This window comes from Dipteris shenzhenensis, chromosome 5 (assembly GCF_047967505.1).
Source record: "Dipteris shenzhenensis isolate YYH24624 ecotype China chromosome 5, Dip_SZ_1.0, whole genome shotgun sequence".
Taxonomy (NCBI): Eukaryota; Viridiplantae; Streptophyta; class Polypodiopsida; order Gleicheniales; family Dipteridaceae; genus Dipteris; species Dipteris shenzhenensis.
In genome coordinates, this window is record NC_141600.1 from 59,518,414 (window position 1) to 59,535,811 (window position 17,398).

The 17,398-nt window shown below is 43.1% G+C and overlaps 1 protein-coding gene across 1 annotated transcript in view; it reads right to left on the reverse strand.

Moving 5' to 3' along the window:
• Positions 1–17,398, reverse strand: part of LOC147902253 (uncharacterized) — a 171,157-nt gene that overhangs the window by 12,400 nt on the left and 141,359 nt on the right. The window contains exon 21 of the mRNA XM_087374827.1: positions 990–1,106. Within this exon, the coding sequence (XP_087230953.1) occupies positions 990–1,106 (117 nt within the window). The remainder of the gene's footprint in view (positions 1–989; positions 1,107–17,398) is intronic.

Below are 17,398 nucleotides of genomic sequence, written 5' to 3' on the forward strand. Positions count from 1 at the left end.
AAAATACATCAACTGAAGATCTCAGTATAAGCCAAATATACATCTTGATCTATATGGCGAGTATGCAATCAATCAAAGAAAGATTGCTGCAGAGAACGCTTAAAGAAAGGAAACAAAAAAAAATTGAGATCACTAAAGACTTTACAATTGTGGTCTGTCCATAAAGTCCAAAGTGCCCAATAGCGAGCCCAAACAAAGAAAAGATGAAACTCCGATCGCTGTGGATGAAATCCAAAGAGCCAAAAAAATTTCCCGAAGAGAAGAGTCGGGAAACTCGCTCGTAGCCGCTGTCGAAGAGAATCTAGGAACTGCTGAGAAGACAGCCAATGCCTTAATAAATGAGGCACAGTCTCCTGAGAAGTCAGACACCGATGACATAAAACAAGAGCAATGTGCCTACGGGCCAAAAACTGTCCAGATGGAAAATTCCCAGAAGCACTCACCATTAAAAAACCTGTTGCCGAAGTGAAAGCTTGTATGCCCAAAGTTCCCGCAGTCTTTTCCTCCACCACTTAGCTGGCCGATTCAATCGCCAAATACAATTACCCTTTTCTTAAACCCAGGGTTGAGGCACCCACACACATGTACAACATGCACAATATACACTCTAGACCTTAAGATATAAGCAAAAGGGGATAACACATTAACAAAAAAAAAGGGCTCTTAACATATGCTAGTCTATGAAACCAAATGAAGGATGTGATGACCTGATCTTGTATGGAGAGCCTAATGGTTGTATCAACCTTCTAGTATTTAGCAGCAAAAAGTTATAACATGAATGGAAGAAAATAAGTGCACAAAAATAATTATGATAAAAGAAATAAGTTAGCTTGTTCTCAAGAAGTTTTGAGGGATTAAAAATCAGTAACCTTTTAGCATTCATAGAACATAACTGGCATGCCTCTTCCCATGCTTGCGAGATTAAACAATGCATTATAGTTACCTTTTGAAACAATGATTTTGTTGGCAAACGGGGAAGCAGACCTCACCTCTATGCGTCTTAATAGAGTAGCGAGTACAACTATCCACTCCTTGAAGCCAACAGTACACATATGAGCTAGAAGAAATTCCGCATCTAGACGACTCTGGAGTGTATTCATGTCAAGCTGCAAGAAAAAACACAGTCAGCATTATACAACTCGCCCTTTTCAAATTAACATAGCACATGTTTTCTCATTCTTCTCTCTTTTGGGTGTCAAAACTTTATCTCTTCTTCTTATTCTTCTTTACTCCTTCAATGCTTGGAATTCCAAGTTTGAACTTCAGCTTTAGAGAAATGTTACAATTTAAATTCTGATGCAGAATCCCCTCTTAATCACTTTTAAATGCACAACAAATCCATGATGCAATTGTATTGGCAAAGCTGAAGAGTTTAAGTAGGAGGAGAGGGGAAAGAGTAGGGAAGTTGGGGGGGCCGAGATAGAGAGAGAGAGAGAGTTGTATTAACATCTTCGGAAGGCCTTGTGGCCTATGAAAGAAAGAAAGAAAGAAAGAACGTTTATTAAACTCTACTAAAGACCGATGGGTCTATGAGACTGATAGAAAACGTGATACAATGAGCAAAAGGGTGGAGCTACTAAGCCAACATCCTGACCCATGCTAGAAAACTGTGTAGACATAGTCAATGCCATCATCATATATACCAAGAAAGTAGCTCATACAAGCAACTATGGGCTGAAGTGCATATCCAGACGCCATGGTTGCTCTCCAGTGAGACAACAAAATGTCTCATTCTGCGTCTGTCGAGTTGTCTCTCGCTATGGCGGGGGGTGTCATCTCCGTGATCTCTATATCCGCTTATCCATATCAAGATTGACACCTTGGCTGGAACGGTCTTGTCTGAGTAGGCCAACGATGGGCTGGACTTCTATCGTGCATGCTTTGGTCAACCTCTGCATAGTGTGGCATCTCTGTATCGCTCCACTACTCCACGCCGTCTCTCCCTGTTGATCAATGCTGCCCTCATGCCGGTTGCCTCCACCTCCACGCACTTTTTTTGTGGGAAGAAATCTTTTATTGCTGTAAAATAATTACATTCAAAGTTACTTCGAAAGTGGAGTAACTACTACTCAACTAAAAATCTCAGTATAAGCTGTATATACATCTTGATCAATCAAATGAGTCTGAACGCAATCATAGAATGATTGCTGCGGAGATTGTGTGAAAAAAACAAAAGATGAAAATAGGGGATCACCAAAGACTCTATGATTTCTGTCCATCCATAATGTCCACAGTGCCCAGTAGCATACCCATACAAAAAATAAGTCAAAACCCTGTCTAGCTGGATGAAAACCAAACAACCAGAAAAACCTGCCAAAAGTAACAGTAGGAAATCTCGCTCGAAGCCTCTGTCGGGTGAGAGCAATGAAATCACAAGTGTGTGGACAGTGCCAGAAGATGTGAAGCACACATTCAGCATAGTGTAGGCATCTGTGGCAAATAGCCATAGTAATATGTCGATGTGCGAGTAACTGGCCAGATGGAAAAATGCCAGGTAGGACTCGCCAAAGGAAAAGCTGTTGCCGAAGAGGGACTTTATAATGCCAAAGGAGACGCAGTCGCTTTCTCCACCACTTTAGTGGGCGATCCATATACCAAACAGTATTTGCTCTGTCAAAAATCCGAGGCGAAAATAATAACACTTTATACAAAGATGACACTGTGATATGTGAGAGCTTCAAAGGACGGGCTGAAGAGGAAGAAGAATGTAAAATCCAATCCTCAAGCCTATTCTGAAGTTCCAAACGAGGTACTGGCAAGAACGGTTGAAGCAGTGCTGAAATCCTATGCCATAAAGGACGATAATGAGCTCCCAAACCGTATTTGCTAGCAGCCATAGAAAAGGATAAAAGAGTGCCATCATCCTGAAGTACATCCATCACACAAGAAATGCCTTTGAAAGAGAGAAAATAAGAACGTGTGGGTTCTTGTATGGCCAAAGAAGGGTGGAATACTTTAGACCAATAAATATTTCCCGACAAAGAATCCTGGCCATTACATTCCAAGTGGGATAAAATATGTTTCCAATCAAGAAGCAGACGAGAGACAAAAGGGCAGCCTCTGATCTTGCCTTGGATAGAGCCAAATAGGAAATCCCACTGAGTAGGCTGCCAATGCCCAAAAGCAGAAGTATGAATATGTAATAAAAGAGAGCGGATCATGAAAGCCAAAGGCTGATCTCCTTGCATAAACTGCAACATCATTTTCACTCTGTGAGCAAGTAGATGCATCTTTGGAGAACAGAGACGATGCATAGAGAGTAATCTGAAACTTTTCTTGCCATTTTTTGAACACCAAAAAATTTCCATAATAGCAGACATAAAGGAAACTAGATCTGCCTTAGTGAACATGATGAGAGGCATATAATATTGTATGTATGCTATTAAAATGGATTGTGTTATTCGCAAACGAACATGTAATGGCTAAGTTGCAAGCTTCCAATATTCAAGGTTTTCCCTCAACTTTATGAGCACCCAATCAGTTTATTGAGAACGGGTGAGTCTCAAACCTAGAGGATAGCCCAGATGTCGAATCAATTGAGAAGTGGGAACAATTTCCCCAGGCCACAAAAGACTATGCCATTCATGAGCATGCAACGGCAACAATTTTGATTTCTGAAAATTGACCCGAAGACCAGCAGCCAATCCATATGTAGAAAGAGACCGCATAATCATGGACAGATCACTCCGAGTATTTTTTGGGGTAAAGAAAGAATCATCAGCATATGCTTGAGCGATCATGCTACGACTGCCAGAAATCTCCAAGCCGTGCAACTGGTCAGTGTCTAAAAGGTGGTCCACATATTGAAGCATTGGATGAGTGGCTATGGCTTAAAGTAAAGCACTTAGGGGACATCCTTGCCTAACAAAACAACCAAGAGTCCAGGTTGTAGAAATATCCCCTGAAAGTATGCAGGCAGCTTTACTATCTTGATATAGCCAAGTGATAACTTGCTGCATTTTTGTGCCAAATCCCAATGCATGCATAGTCGATGAAATAAAATCCCACTTAACAATATCAAAGGCTTTGGCAATATCAACTTGCAATAGCAAAACATCCTGCTGCGTGTATTTGGCATATTCAATTCCAACATAGGCATTAGCAATGTTATCTGTGATATGCCTACGCGGAACAAAACCATATTGCGCAGGATGCAACCCATCATGTAAAAACCCCTTTAGCCGATCAACAATCATTTTGGTAGTAACTTTGTAAATGACTGGCATAAGGGTGATAGGTCTCCAGTCAGCCAAAGATTCACAAATTTGCTTTTTTGGAAGGAGTTTAACAAGACCTCTCTTCCATGTGTCTAGCATTTTCTGATTTTACCAAGCAACATTCACCATATGCAGCAATGTATGCTTCAAAAGAGGCCAATATTCTAGAAAAAACTCAACTGTAAGACCATCTCATCCTGGAGATTTCCATCTACCATAGGATTTATTTGCATCTGACAATTCCCTCTCAGTAGAAGGTTCCTCCAATTCCAAAGCTTGAGCAGTGAAAATAATAGGAGAAACATGCTGTAACAGTAAATTTCGTGCAGACAGAACCTGCTGCGAGGGAGGAATTGCAGAACCAAACTGCTGAGAGAAATGGTGACAAAGAATAGGGTTTTCCTCCCTTAAAAATTTGGAATGTATAAAAGGCCAAAACTTTGACTTTGGTCTTCATTGTGTATTTGTAACTGTTGGGAATACATGCTCTCTCATTCGCTCAGACATCTTCTTGTGAGTTAAGACTTCTTGCTTTTCCATTGTTTGTTGCCTTGTGATTGCCACTTCCCTCCCTTCACTCTCCTACAGTCCATCCCCTCTCTTCCCTTCCCCTCATCCTTCTTCACTCTTGTGGAATCACATTGAAACAATCCCATTCGTACTTGCATGAAATAAGTGAGTGGTTCATGCCTTGCAAAGCCCTCATAAGGAGTTTTTAAGAGTGGAGTCTTAGTCATAATTCCTTCAAGATCCCCATGACACATGGAGTCACCTCCGGGATACACATGTGGCCATTGCATATGATTTCCATGGTCAAAGTCACATTAGATCATGTTTTTCACTAAGTATCATGCACATATAGATGCACACAAACAGAAGCAAGCTGTGACCGTGAGGTAGTCCATGAACCATCAGGCAGAAGCACCCTGCAAATTTTTGTTTTTAATCTCCTCTGATGCAAGCTTTTGAAAATTTGTTTGGAAGAGCAGCCTTTATCTGTAAAGGCTCTTTGTCTTGCTCTAGCCTCCCATTTAGCCAGTTTGAAATCTTATTTTCTTGGAGAGGTTAAACCATTCAAGTGCTCTTACATCTCATCAAAGATCAATATATGTTCTATTTTTGAACTCAGAAAACTAGGAATAAATTAACAATACAGCCCCGCTACATTGAGAGACCAGTGGAGGGCAGTCGCAAGGAAGAGGAGGGGTGGATGAGCAGAGCAGAGGGGTGGGGGCAACGAGAGGGTGGAGGAGGAGCAAAATGGGGCAGAAGGTGCAGGGGGGAGGTTCTAGGGGGGGATGCTGTGTCAGAATATGTAGAATTAATTTTAGTGTGTGAAAATAGTAAATGCCATTCCTGCTGAATGCTAATGTCTGATTGCTGACAATCAGTGCAGTGTTGAAGACAATGCGGTGGTTCCCTGATATTGCAACCCCTGCTTTTTGCGAGACTCTCAAGCTGGTGTGCATTTATATCCCCCCCGCCTGAAGCTCTTTCATGAAACTCATATTGTCACTAAAATTGCAGAAAAGCTTTGAAGGACTGGTCTTACTGCATCATGCTATTTACTAAGCACTTTCTGTCATATTTGAATATTAAACGGAATCCCTTCAGAAACAGGATTCCTATGTCAGTGGTATTGAGTTGAAGACAATATCTAGCTTGGCATAGTGTTCTTTGTTCGTGCAAGGACAACGAACGAAGATGGCTGAGTTCCTGACAAGTGAATTTGGCCTGAGCAATAGTTTCCCTCAGAGTCTTCATGTAAGACTTGCCATAACCTCTAATCACAACTTGCATTTTGGAAACAAAAGAATCCCATGCATTATCAATATCAATATGGCTGTGAGAAGACAAAGAATGAGATGCTTCAGCAACCATGGCCTTGAAAGCAGCATGCTGCAAATAGCTATTATTCACGATCAGATGTCGCCTTTGTGGCAATCTATCATCTGGCATATCATAAAAGGATAACCTCAACCATAGAGGTGCATGATCTGAATGCACAAAGGCATAGTCAATCCACATTTTGCATGTAACATCACCATTTTGTTGTGGAGCTACACTATACCATCGATTCAGACGTGCCTGATAAGAAGAAAGGGCATTATGTTGGAAGGTGTATCTGGGTGACAAAGGCTGCAATTCCTTCCAAAGATCAACCAAATCAAGATGCATCAGTAATTGAGACCATGCATGCCTTTCAAGGGTTAACATATGAGTATGTCTAGAGGTATTGTCACCCTGTTGTGGAGCATTATTGAAATCCCCACATATAAAGGCATGATATCTCCATGGATATTGTTGCATGGCATCCCAAAGTGCAGTTCTTTCTCGAGAGGATTGAGGTGCATAGACAGAAGCAAATTCAAACCCCTCTCCTTGAACGATGCATTGAAGAATAAGCCATCTGCCTTTATTGTCATTTAAAGCAATAACTGGCTGAAGCTCATGTTTGATCAGAAAGAGTGCTCCCTAGCATAGAAATATCATAGCCATAGTAGTGACCTGTCTTTCCTGCATAGACATGTTGGTTGTGTTCTTGTAATGCCACTATGTCAGGCTGAAATCTATTGATATACATGTTGGAGATAAGTGCACACTAAGTGTACTATTTCCTAGTCTAAGTCTAAGTCTAGTCTTTATGTCTTGAGTGTGTGCCATGTGGCACTTCTACAATTATCCCATAAACACTCTTGCATTATGTCTTGTACTTTGGCCCATATATTCAATGGGTCACATCATTCTAATCTATCAGTCTAGCTTGTGTCTTGTCTACACTCTTCTCAAGGTATTTCTAGTCTTTCAGTCTTGTTATTTCATTTCCAGTTTCTAGTTCTAGTTCTTGCTTCCACATTCCAACTTGGTATCAGAGCTAGGTTGATCCCTCTTCTTCCTCTTCTCTCCCCTCAGTCTGCCTTTTCTCAGATCTCTCTCCCGCTCAAGATCTGCGCTCCCTCTTCACATTTTCCCCTCTTTCTGCCCCGCCATTGCGCTCCAGATCTACGCGACAGATCTGTGTGTTTCTGCTCCAGATCTGCGCATCATTTCTGCCAGATCTGTGCGAACCTGCTGTCACATCTGCACCCGCTCCTGCTGTCGCTCCTGACAGATCAGCGCCGTCCGTACAGGCGTCCGTACTCCGCTGTGACCGTACGCCGTCTGTACTTCGACGTCGTCCGTACGTACCTGTACCAGTTCAGGTGGCTTCTACTGCTGCAGATCTGCCTGCCATTTCTGTCCTGATTTTGTGAGCTGAAGGAGCTGCCCACGACTTTCTGAAGCTGCTGCCCGTACCTTTTCTGTTCGAAATAAAGGAGGAGCTGAAGCTTTTTTATCTCTGCCCAACCTGCATTCAGTTCTGCATTCAGTTCTTGCTAAGGTACTGTACATTGTCTCTTTCAGTTTGCTGAGCAGTCCTTTTTAATCCTCATATCTGCAAACTGCTGGTTCCTCCTACTTCGATGGGCTGTCATATGCTATGGCCCTGACAAAGTGGTGAGAGGACCGGCTTCTGGGATCTCTTCCTCTCATTTATTTTCTGCAATATTGTAAGGGAATAGACACTGCCTTTGCATCCTAGCAAGAGGTAAGACCTTCCCACATGGCATCTTCCTCTCATTCTCTCATATCTATCGACAAATTCAATGGGTCCAACTTTCATACTTGGCAGATCAAAATCAAGTGCCATCTTATGAAAGAAGGCCTTTGGGACATTGTTCACCGTGATGCTCCCGAAGGTCCATCTGAGCAAGTTGTTGCTGCCAAGAACGACAAAGCCTATGCTATCATATTGCTTGGCCTTGGAGATGATTACATTCATCACATCTCCGACATACAGTCTGCTCCTCAAGCATGGATCATTTTGGACACTCTTTTTGGAGCCCGATCTAAAAACTCTAAGATTGCACTTATGATCTCATTCTTTGATCTACATATGCAGGAAGGAGCTACTATAGCCTCTCATGTCAATTATCTTCGCAGTCTTATGGTTCAGCTTGCGTCAGTCAAATCTCCCATCTCCGAAGATATTGCTATTGCTGTGCTTCTCAAAAGCTTACCTGACTCCTATGCTACTCTTGTCACTACCTTCAAGTATCATAATAATCCTTCTCTTGAGGGTATCATCAATGCTCTCCAAGAGGAAGAAAGAACTCAACAACGAAAGGTAACTGACACTGCATTTTTAGCAAAGAAAGGAAGTTCTAAGGTAAGAAAGCCTTGCACCCATTGTGGCAAAACTAATCATGTGGAGAAGGACTGTTTCAAGGCTCATCCATGCACCATTTGTGGCCGTGATAATCACCGGGAGAGGGACTGCTACTCCAAAACCTCTACATCAGCTCCTGTATCCACCTCAGCCCATGTTGCTGCAACATCTCCATCAGCTGATCCTGCTGTTCCTTCCTCACATGATGAGAAGTGGGCTTTCTGATTACTTCTATGTTTTGTCTACCACCTTGACCACCGATGATGTAGGTCAAGGGGTTCTAGTGTCTTGGTCTTTCTATTTGTCTACAGTCAGTCTTCTGTCTATCTAGTCTTGTCTGTCTGTCTATTTGTCTATCAATCTGACTATGCTTTAGATCCATCTTGTCCCTACCCTTGTGGACCCATATGAGGATATCACTTGAGGAGGGGTGTCTCAGGATCTTTTGTCTGTCATGTCTTCTATCTTGTCTCTCATTCTATCAGTCTTTATGTGTGTCCTCTAGTCTTGTCTTTCTGTCTTACTCCTAGTGTCCACTTAAGGAGGGTGTTGGAGATAAGTGCACACTAAGTGTACTATTTCCTAGTCTAAGTCTAAGTCTAGTCTTTATGTCTTGAGTGTGTGCCATGTGGCACTTCTACAATTATCCCATAAACACTCTTGCATTATGTCTTGTACTTTGGCCCATATATTCAATGGGTCACATCATTCTAATCTATCAGTCTAGCTTGTGTCTTGTCTACACTCTTCTCAAGGTATTTCTAGTCTTTCAGTCTTGTTATTTCATTTCCAGTTTCTAGTTCTAGTTCTTGCTTCCACATTCCAACTATACAGCCACACAGATTTCCATTTCCTACTGTCACATCCCCTGGACATTAAGTGTAAAACATTTGATATGAGCAGTCATATTTACAGATATTTATAGTAACATAACAGCTATGTACAACAGCAAACTTCATGATGTCAGCCCTGCATTTCTATCTCAGAGTCAAGGCCTCTTCCCTGAGAAGAAATATCCACCTGAGGAGTAGACAGCAAAGCAGCAACCTCTTCTTCAGGGAAGAGTGTTCTGCTAGCTGCCACTGCAGCCCATGTGATCCCAATTCCTGTATTGACCTCTGAGGAGTTTCCACTAGAAGATGCACCATTCCAAGTGCGAGAGGGTGGAAGTCTTCAAGTAGAAATAACTTTTCTTAGACTTTGCCATCCATCAATTGAAGGTTTTAGTCCTTTTGTTGAGGGTTGAATAGCAGGAGGTGAATATGAAGAAACATTCCCATTTGAAACCACTGGAGCTTTGCCCTTATCCTGAGTTCCAAAAAACTATCTACTACCTTTGTTTTTATTTCCAATGGAGGTAGGAGCATCTTTAGTAGGCATTTGAACAGGCAAAGTAGCAGGAGGTACTTTATGCTGATTCATTGGACACTGTGAAGCCATGTGTCCAAATTTTTTGCAGTCAAAGCAAGCCTATGCAAATAATCCCCATTTCAATTTATAAAAAGCACTTCCCATGTCGACATTGTTCACCGTGACTGAGTAAGAGTCTGGTGTGGGATTATCAGTATCCCAGAGAATGCAAAATCGATTCGAGTTGCCATTAGGCCGTGGTGGGCAGACCACTTTGCCTAAAGTCGCTGAAATTTTAGGCAAGAGTGAAGCCATGCATTGCGGGAAGTCTACAACTTCAACTCAGACCGGACATCGGTGTCGGATCAAAGCCTGAAAATCCCTTGTGGGAGACCATGGTAATACGTGCACCATTTGCTACCCAAAAAAGAGGGGCGAATGTTCCAAAAGCATTTGCCCGTGTATCTCATCTACCATAATGACCTCAAAAAAACCCCTGGCTGCATAGTGTACCTTGCGAACAAACAAGCCAGCCAGTGTGCGAGTCAACCAATTGCCTACCTCTGCAGCAGGTGGCATCCGACCTGGGAAAAATAAAATGACTGCATTTTTTGCATATTCTCTAACTGGATCCACAATTTCATCCACTTCAACCATGAGGCCAACCGATGGAACCGAGTCTTTCCACTCTTTCCTTGTGTCTGCAAATCCTTCATGCATGACATCATAGACCAGTTGTGCCTCAACAAAATCATGTACCGGGTCATGCTAACCCTCAGCCTGCTTTTGCTTCTTGCAATGAACTGAACGATCCTTTTGAAAAGTTTTTTCATAGGAATATTCAGCCACAGCTTTGGAAGAAGGTGGAACCCTGAAAGGAGGTACCTGTAAAGTGATAGTAGAGAAAAAAACAGTCCCAAAAAAAAGCCCACAAAAAAGCCCACAGAGAAGAGAGAAAGAGTGTATTTGTAAGGAGAAAAAGGGGAAAGAGAGATGTAGAGGTCGAGAGAAGACAAAAAACAGTTTTATAGAGGAAAAGAAGAGAAAAAACCAGTAAAAATTCCCAAATGAACTATATTTCAGAGAAAGAGGGAAGATTTTGGCGATGGAAAAGGTGCACTAAACCCAGAGACCCAAGAGGAGAGAAACGGGAGCAAAGAGCCTTCAAAATCGGTGTATAGATGTAGTCCGCAAGCAAATCCCTGTATAAAATCGATCCAGGAGCCGGAGATGAACTGGCAGCAACAACTTGTAGCAGGCAAAACAGTCCGTACAGGCCGTACACCTGTACGAAATCTGTACGGGGCTGTGGCGGGCTGTACGGCAGATAGTAGCTGCTCCAAATCACCGTAATTTGAGCTCTGATACTGCGCAACAGGAAGCTGAGGCTCACGGGCTGGTTGGGGTAGGGTCTAGAGTTGTTGCAGAAGGCTAGAGCTCTCTCTCTCTCTCTCTCTCACACACACACACACGCCTCCACCTCCACACACACACACACACACACACACACACAGAAAAGCAATTCAAATTACATCATATGGGGAAAAAACAATTGGTAGGGGGACCTAGAGGTGACTAGTATACCCCTAAAAGTCGAGTGTGAATGTTAAAACTAGAGACATGAATACAATGCATGTGGTAGGAGTTATGCCTCTATTGTGTTATTCATGAGCAATCTAAGTTCTACTTGGTTTCCACAAGGTTCTTAGTGGGAGTCCTGGTGCCTTTCAAGTAGGTTAGGGGCACTTTTCCCTCACTTAGAGGTTTTCCCCCCTAACCACAGTTAGTTCACTAACTACGGTTAGTGAAGGATAAGGTTTTGTCACTTAGACAAAACCTATCATTCTATTCAGTTGTACTACACTCATCTAATTGCAACTATCGTTTTCAGCTCTCTCTCTCTCCTGCTCCTGCTCTCACACTTTGTTCCCTCCCTATTCTCACAATTCTGCTGTGCCTCAGGCATCATCATGTGTCTCAAAGCCCTTTCACATATGAGGTGGGACCTCATCTCTTGGAAGTCATCGTCAAACCATGGGTTTTGGGGCATTATACCAACTAGGAGGCGTGCCACGGATCGAGTCGTGGGAATGGAACTAGCAGCAGCATCCATAACCACTAATTCAAGAGTGTCTGAGGCATGAGGGGTCTGCATCATCTCCAAGGAAGGTCAATAGCTCGTGAGACAGGTGGCTCATGTAGACCGCATTGAGAGCATGATCGAAGTGTAAGTCTTTGGAAGACCGATGGGTCTATGAGACTGTGAAAAACCTGATACAATGAGCTGTGGTAGTGGAGCTACTAAACGAGCATCCACACCAATGTAGAATGTAAAAAATGCAAAATGGCAGTACTGAGTCCTAAGTACAGATCATCATCATCATCAGCAGGACATTAGGATGGATGAGGCAGGGGAGGCACGAGGTCAGCAATAGAGCGCTGTTGGCCCCTCAAGGGTGCAGTCTTGGTACGTCTCCTGGTCGTAGCTCTGCATCTAACAAGGGCCACTGTGACCCTCGTCGGTCGGGCTCCGACTCTAAACAAGAAGGGGATGTCCCCAAGTATGATCTGCGTGTCAATCCTCTATCTGAGTTGTTGGGTCACAGGCTCCGGGTCACGGTTCTGTCGAGGTCTCGTCTCGTGGGGGTCTATGTGATCTAGTTGAAAGAACTTCGTGATAGAGCTCTGAGAGGTATCAGTCGAGGAAGAATTCTGCTCCTGTCTCCCGTGCTCGGAGTATCCTCTCGCGGTGTCTAAGCACCTCATGAATGAAACCAGCCAAACACCGTTGGTCTGGGTAGAAGAGAAAACGGGCCAAAACCCCATAACTATCTTTGAAGAGGCAGTAATGCCCTCGGATCTCATAGTAAATAGGACACCTGAAGATGAAATGCTCCTCTGTCTCAACCTCCTGCATGTCACACAGTGTGCATATGCGCCTCTCCCTAGGTAACCGCTTTGCTCTGTGGCGTTGATACGAAGTCTGTGTGAAGAGACCTGCAACTGCCCAAGAGAGATCCTCAACGAGTGGGGTAGGTGAATCTGTGTGTATCCTGGTGGATCAATGAAACCCTCCGTTGTGATATGTAAGAAGTGATCTCTCGGGCCCAACCATTACATTGGTCACTGCTAAATTATAACAATAATTCTAACACCCCCCTGCAGTGCCAATGTCATGTACAAGGAAATGATCAATCACCAAAAGGAGATAAGTTCAGGGCACTGCGAAATGCCTCAAACTTTTCACGTGGAAGTGCTTTGGTGAAAATGTCTGCAACATTGTCATGTGTTGACACATAGATCATACTGATCTCTCCTGCATGCAACTTCTCTCTGACATAGTGATAGTGAACCTCAATGTGCTTCGTGCGAGCATGAAACACAGGATTCTTTGCCACTGCAATAGCACTCTGACTATCAGTGAGAATTGGAGAAGGACCCTCCAATGAAAGATGAAGATCAGCAAATAAACGACAATGTGCTTCGTGCGAGCATGAAACACAGGATTCTTTGCCACTGCAATAGCACTCTGACTATCAGTGAGAATTGAAGAAGGACCCTCCACTGAAAGATGAAGATCAGCAAATAAACAACGCAGCCAAACAGATTCAACTGTCGCTGTGAAAGCTGCCCTGTACTCAGCTTCACATGAAGAGGTAGCCACTGTAGATTGTTTCTTGCTCAACCAAGAAATACAAGCTTTGCCCAAAAAGAAACAATTGCCACTTGTGGACTGCCTAGTGTCATAGTCTCCAGCCCAATCTGAGCCCCTATAGGCATGCATCTGCAAGTCACCCCCCTGGGAAACATCAAGCCAAAAGACTTGTTACCTTGCAAATAACGGAAGATGCGCTTTACAGCTACCAATGCATAGTCTTTGGGCTATGCATATATCTGCTCACCTGAGAAACTGCAAACTGAATATCAGGCCGTGTATTGCAGAGATAAATGAGGCATCCAACAGCCTGACTGTAGAGTGTGACATCAAATGATTCACCTGCTTCATGCATTGTAAGCTTCAGCCCCGGCTCCATGGGAGTAGCTATGGGCTTACAATCCTGCATGTTGAATCTGTCCAAGAGTTTTTGCACATACTTGGATTGAGACATACCAATGCCACTTTTCTTTTGAGTGAACTGGATCCCCAAATAAAAGTGTAGTAGCCCAAAATCTGACATGTCAAAAGTGGTCTGCAATTCAGCTTTAAAATCTGCAATATTATCTTCATTTGACCCTGTGAGCAGTAAGTCATCTTCATAAAGAATGATGACTAAAATATCCCCCCCATCCTTCTTGATGTAGAGGGTGCTCTCAGTTGGTCTGTTGTGCAGCCCCTTGCTGGTCAGAAAGGCATGAATTTTTGCATACCATGCACATGGGGCTTGTTTCAGCCCATACAAAGCTTTATTCAGCTTGCATACTTGAAGTGCATTCCCTGAAATTTCAAAGCCTGGAGGTTGTTTGACATAAACCTCTTCCAACAAGTCTCCATTAAGGGAGGCTGTTTTTATGTCCAACTGATGAACATTCCATTGAAAATTTGCAGCCATTGCTATAACTGACCGGATGGTTGTCATTCTGGATGTAGGAGCAAAAGTCTCGTCATAGTCTATGTCCTTTTTCTGAGCATATCCTTTTGCAACCAACCTTGCCTTGTACCGATCAATGGTGCCATCTGGCTTTCTTTTAACTTTGAAAACCCACCGTGTACCTATGGCATGTTTACTTGGTGGCAAATCGACAACTTCCCATGTCTGATTTTTCTGAATGGACTCCAACTCATCATGCATGGCATTCATCCAATGCACATTATCCTGTGCCTCTTCAAATGTCTCAGGTTCCTCCTCATCAAGAAGAGTACCTGCATAAGCTGATTCAACTAAAAGAGCACCTCCCCCATGCCTTACTGCACTCCGAGTTCTGCCAGGTAATGGAGCATCAATTTTACTCTCCCTGAGAGTTTGTAACAGCCAATTTGGGACTGTTCTTGCTGCATGTATATCTGCAATTTCTTGTTGAACAACCTCTTCCACGGCTTGTGGAGGTGGTAAGACATCCTGTGGCTGAATCGGAGCATGTGGAGGTATCTGAAAATTCTGATTTGCATCAGATATATCAACAGGGGAACCCAAGGCAATGGGTAGTAACCCCTCAAAGACATCATCGGAAGAAGAAGGCAAATCAGATTCAGCTTGAGTGTGAGCTGAATTTTTTGAAAATATAACATCTCTACTGACAATAATCTTGCGTGTGACAGGATTGTAGAGACGGTAGCCCTTGCTCTCTGCACTGTACCCAACAAAAATGCATTTGATTGCCTTATCAGACAACTTATGCCGAAACTCAACGGGCACATGAGCATATGCAAGGCATCCAAAGACACAGAAATGATCCACAGAAGGCTTTCTCCCGTGCCAAACTTCATAGGGAGTCTTGGTCTTCAAAGCTTTTGTGGGTGCCCGATTCAAAACATAATTGGCACACATGAGACCTTCAAGCCAAAATTTGTGAGGCAGTTTTTTGCTTTTTAGCATACATTTATCCATCTCCATAAGAGTACGATTTTTCCTCTCAGCTTTGCCATTTTGCTGAGGAGTTGGCCTCACTGTAAGTTGATGTACAATGCCCTTGTCTTTTAAAAAAGCATCAAAATCTGCAGGCAAATACTCCCCTCCTCTATTTGTGCGTAATGTATGTATCTTGAGTCCGGATTCATTCTCAACCATGGCTGCAAAGTGTTTGAAAACCATAAACACTTCTGATTTGCGTTTCAGCCCATAAACCCAAGTGTAGTTGGAGTAGTCATCTATAAAAGTGAAAGTAAAGATGACCACCCATTGATGGAGTCCTCATGGGACCACAGACATCACTATGGATAAGCTGTAATTTTCGAACAGCTTTTCCTGATCCATCCTTCTTAAAAGGAGATCTGTGCATTTTACCAAGAATGCACCCTTCACAGGCATGTGGAGAAGGTGTTTCAAGAGGAGGCAATGCATCAACCATAGCATGTTTTTGAAGCGTCATCAAGCTGCCATAATGCATGTGTCCATATCTGGCATGCCATAACTCCGCATTCTGCATAGCAGCAGTAGGAGTGGACACTGCAAGAGCATGTGCTGGTCTTTTCTCATACATGTCAAGCTGAAAAAGACCACGTAACAAAGTGCCAGACAATCTCAAGGCATAGTCATGCTCTCTGTCATGAACTGCACACTTGTCATCTTCAAAAATGACCTGAAATCCAGCTCTGTTAAGAGTGGACACTGAAAGTAGATTTTTTGTGATACCAGGCACATACAAGACATCAGAAATTTTGATTGTTGAGCCATCAATGTCTGTAAGTTCAACTTCTCCAGTACCATTTGGACACCGCTGTCAAAATACCATGTATTTTATGTCTCATTGACACTGAAAGCTGATGCATCCTTGGAAGAATCATAACTACATGTCAGAAAAGCATAAGAGTCATGATTACAAGTGGCTGTACTATCCAGAGCAGCCAACTGAGAGTCTGAAATGCAAGACAAGAAGGCATAGTCGTGCTCCACAAAGTTGGCTGTAGCTTGCTCATTGTCAGATGCATGAGGAGCTGAATCAAAAACAGCCATACCGGAGCTGTTTTTCTTTTCTTTTGCAAGCCTTTCCTTGCATTCTCCAATGTAGTGACCTTGGCTTTTTGCAGTAACAGCATATTCCCTTCTTCTTGGGCTTACCTGCATCACCCTTAGCCTTTTGAGAAGGCTGTCCTGAACCATTGGAAGGCTGATTTGCTGAAGTCTTTGCCTGTCCCTTTACTTTAGGCTTGAATTTTGAAAGCATGGCATGTTCACCTGCTCATGAAGCCATGTTTTTCCTGGTCTGCTGTTCCTGCAGCAGAAGTCCTATCAACTTGTGAAAATTGAGAGGATTTGCACCCCCCCTCAACGACAAATTCAGCAAGGTATGAAAGCTAAAATAAGACTCAGGAAGAGAATTCAGAGTAGTGGTAATCATCTCTGAATCAGGAATGATCTCATCAATATTCAGCAACTGCTCTCGTAAATCCTGTAAGTGAGGTGCACTGACATGGAGTCACCCTCTTCCATATGTGTATGAGACAATTCTCTTTTCAAAAAAGACACCCTGGCATCATTCCGAGCTGCATACATGCTCTCCAAAAATCCCATGCTGCCTTTGAGGTCTTACACGACCGGATATGCGGAATGATGAATCTTTTCACTGAAAGAGAAATACACGACAAAGCTAAAGCATCACGTGAATCCCATCTCTTCTGCTCTGAAGTGGTAGGTATAACTACACCAATAACTTGTGCTGCAGCTGTACCCTATGCACGACCTCTGCCTCCTCCTTGTTGGGGAGGGGTATTAGGTGCCACATTTGCTGGCCAGAACTCATCCCTATTTACATAGTCCCACAAATTACGAGAAATCAAAATATTGCGTACCATGAAACTCCAGAGGAAGTAGTTGGTACCATCCAGCTTATCCTCTTGTGAGAGACCACTGAACTGGAAATCATTCTGATTTTGTTGAGCCATGTTTGAGAAAGAAAATACAGCAAATGCAAATCTGAATTCCCTTGCTGGGAATGGAGTGCACAAATCCCAAAAAATACAGCC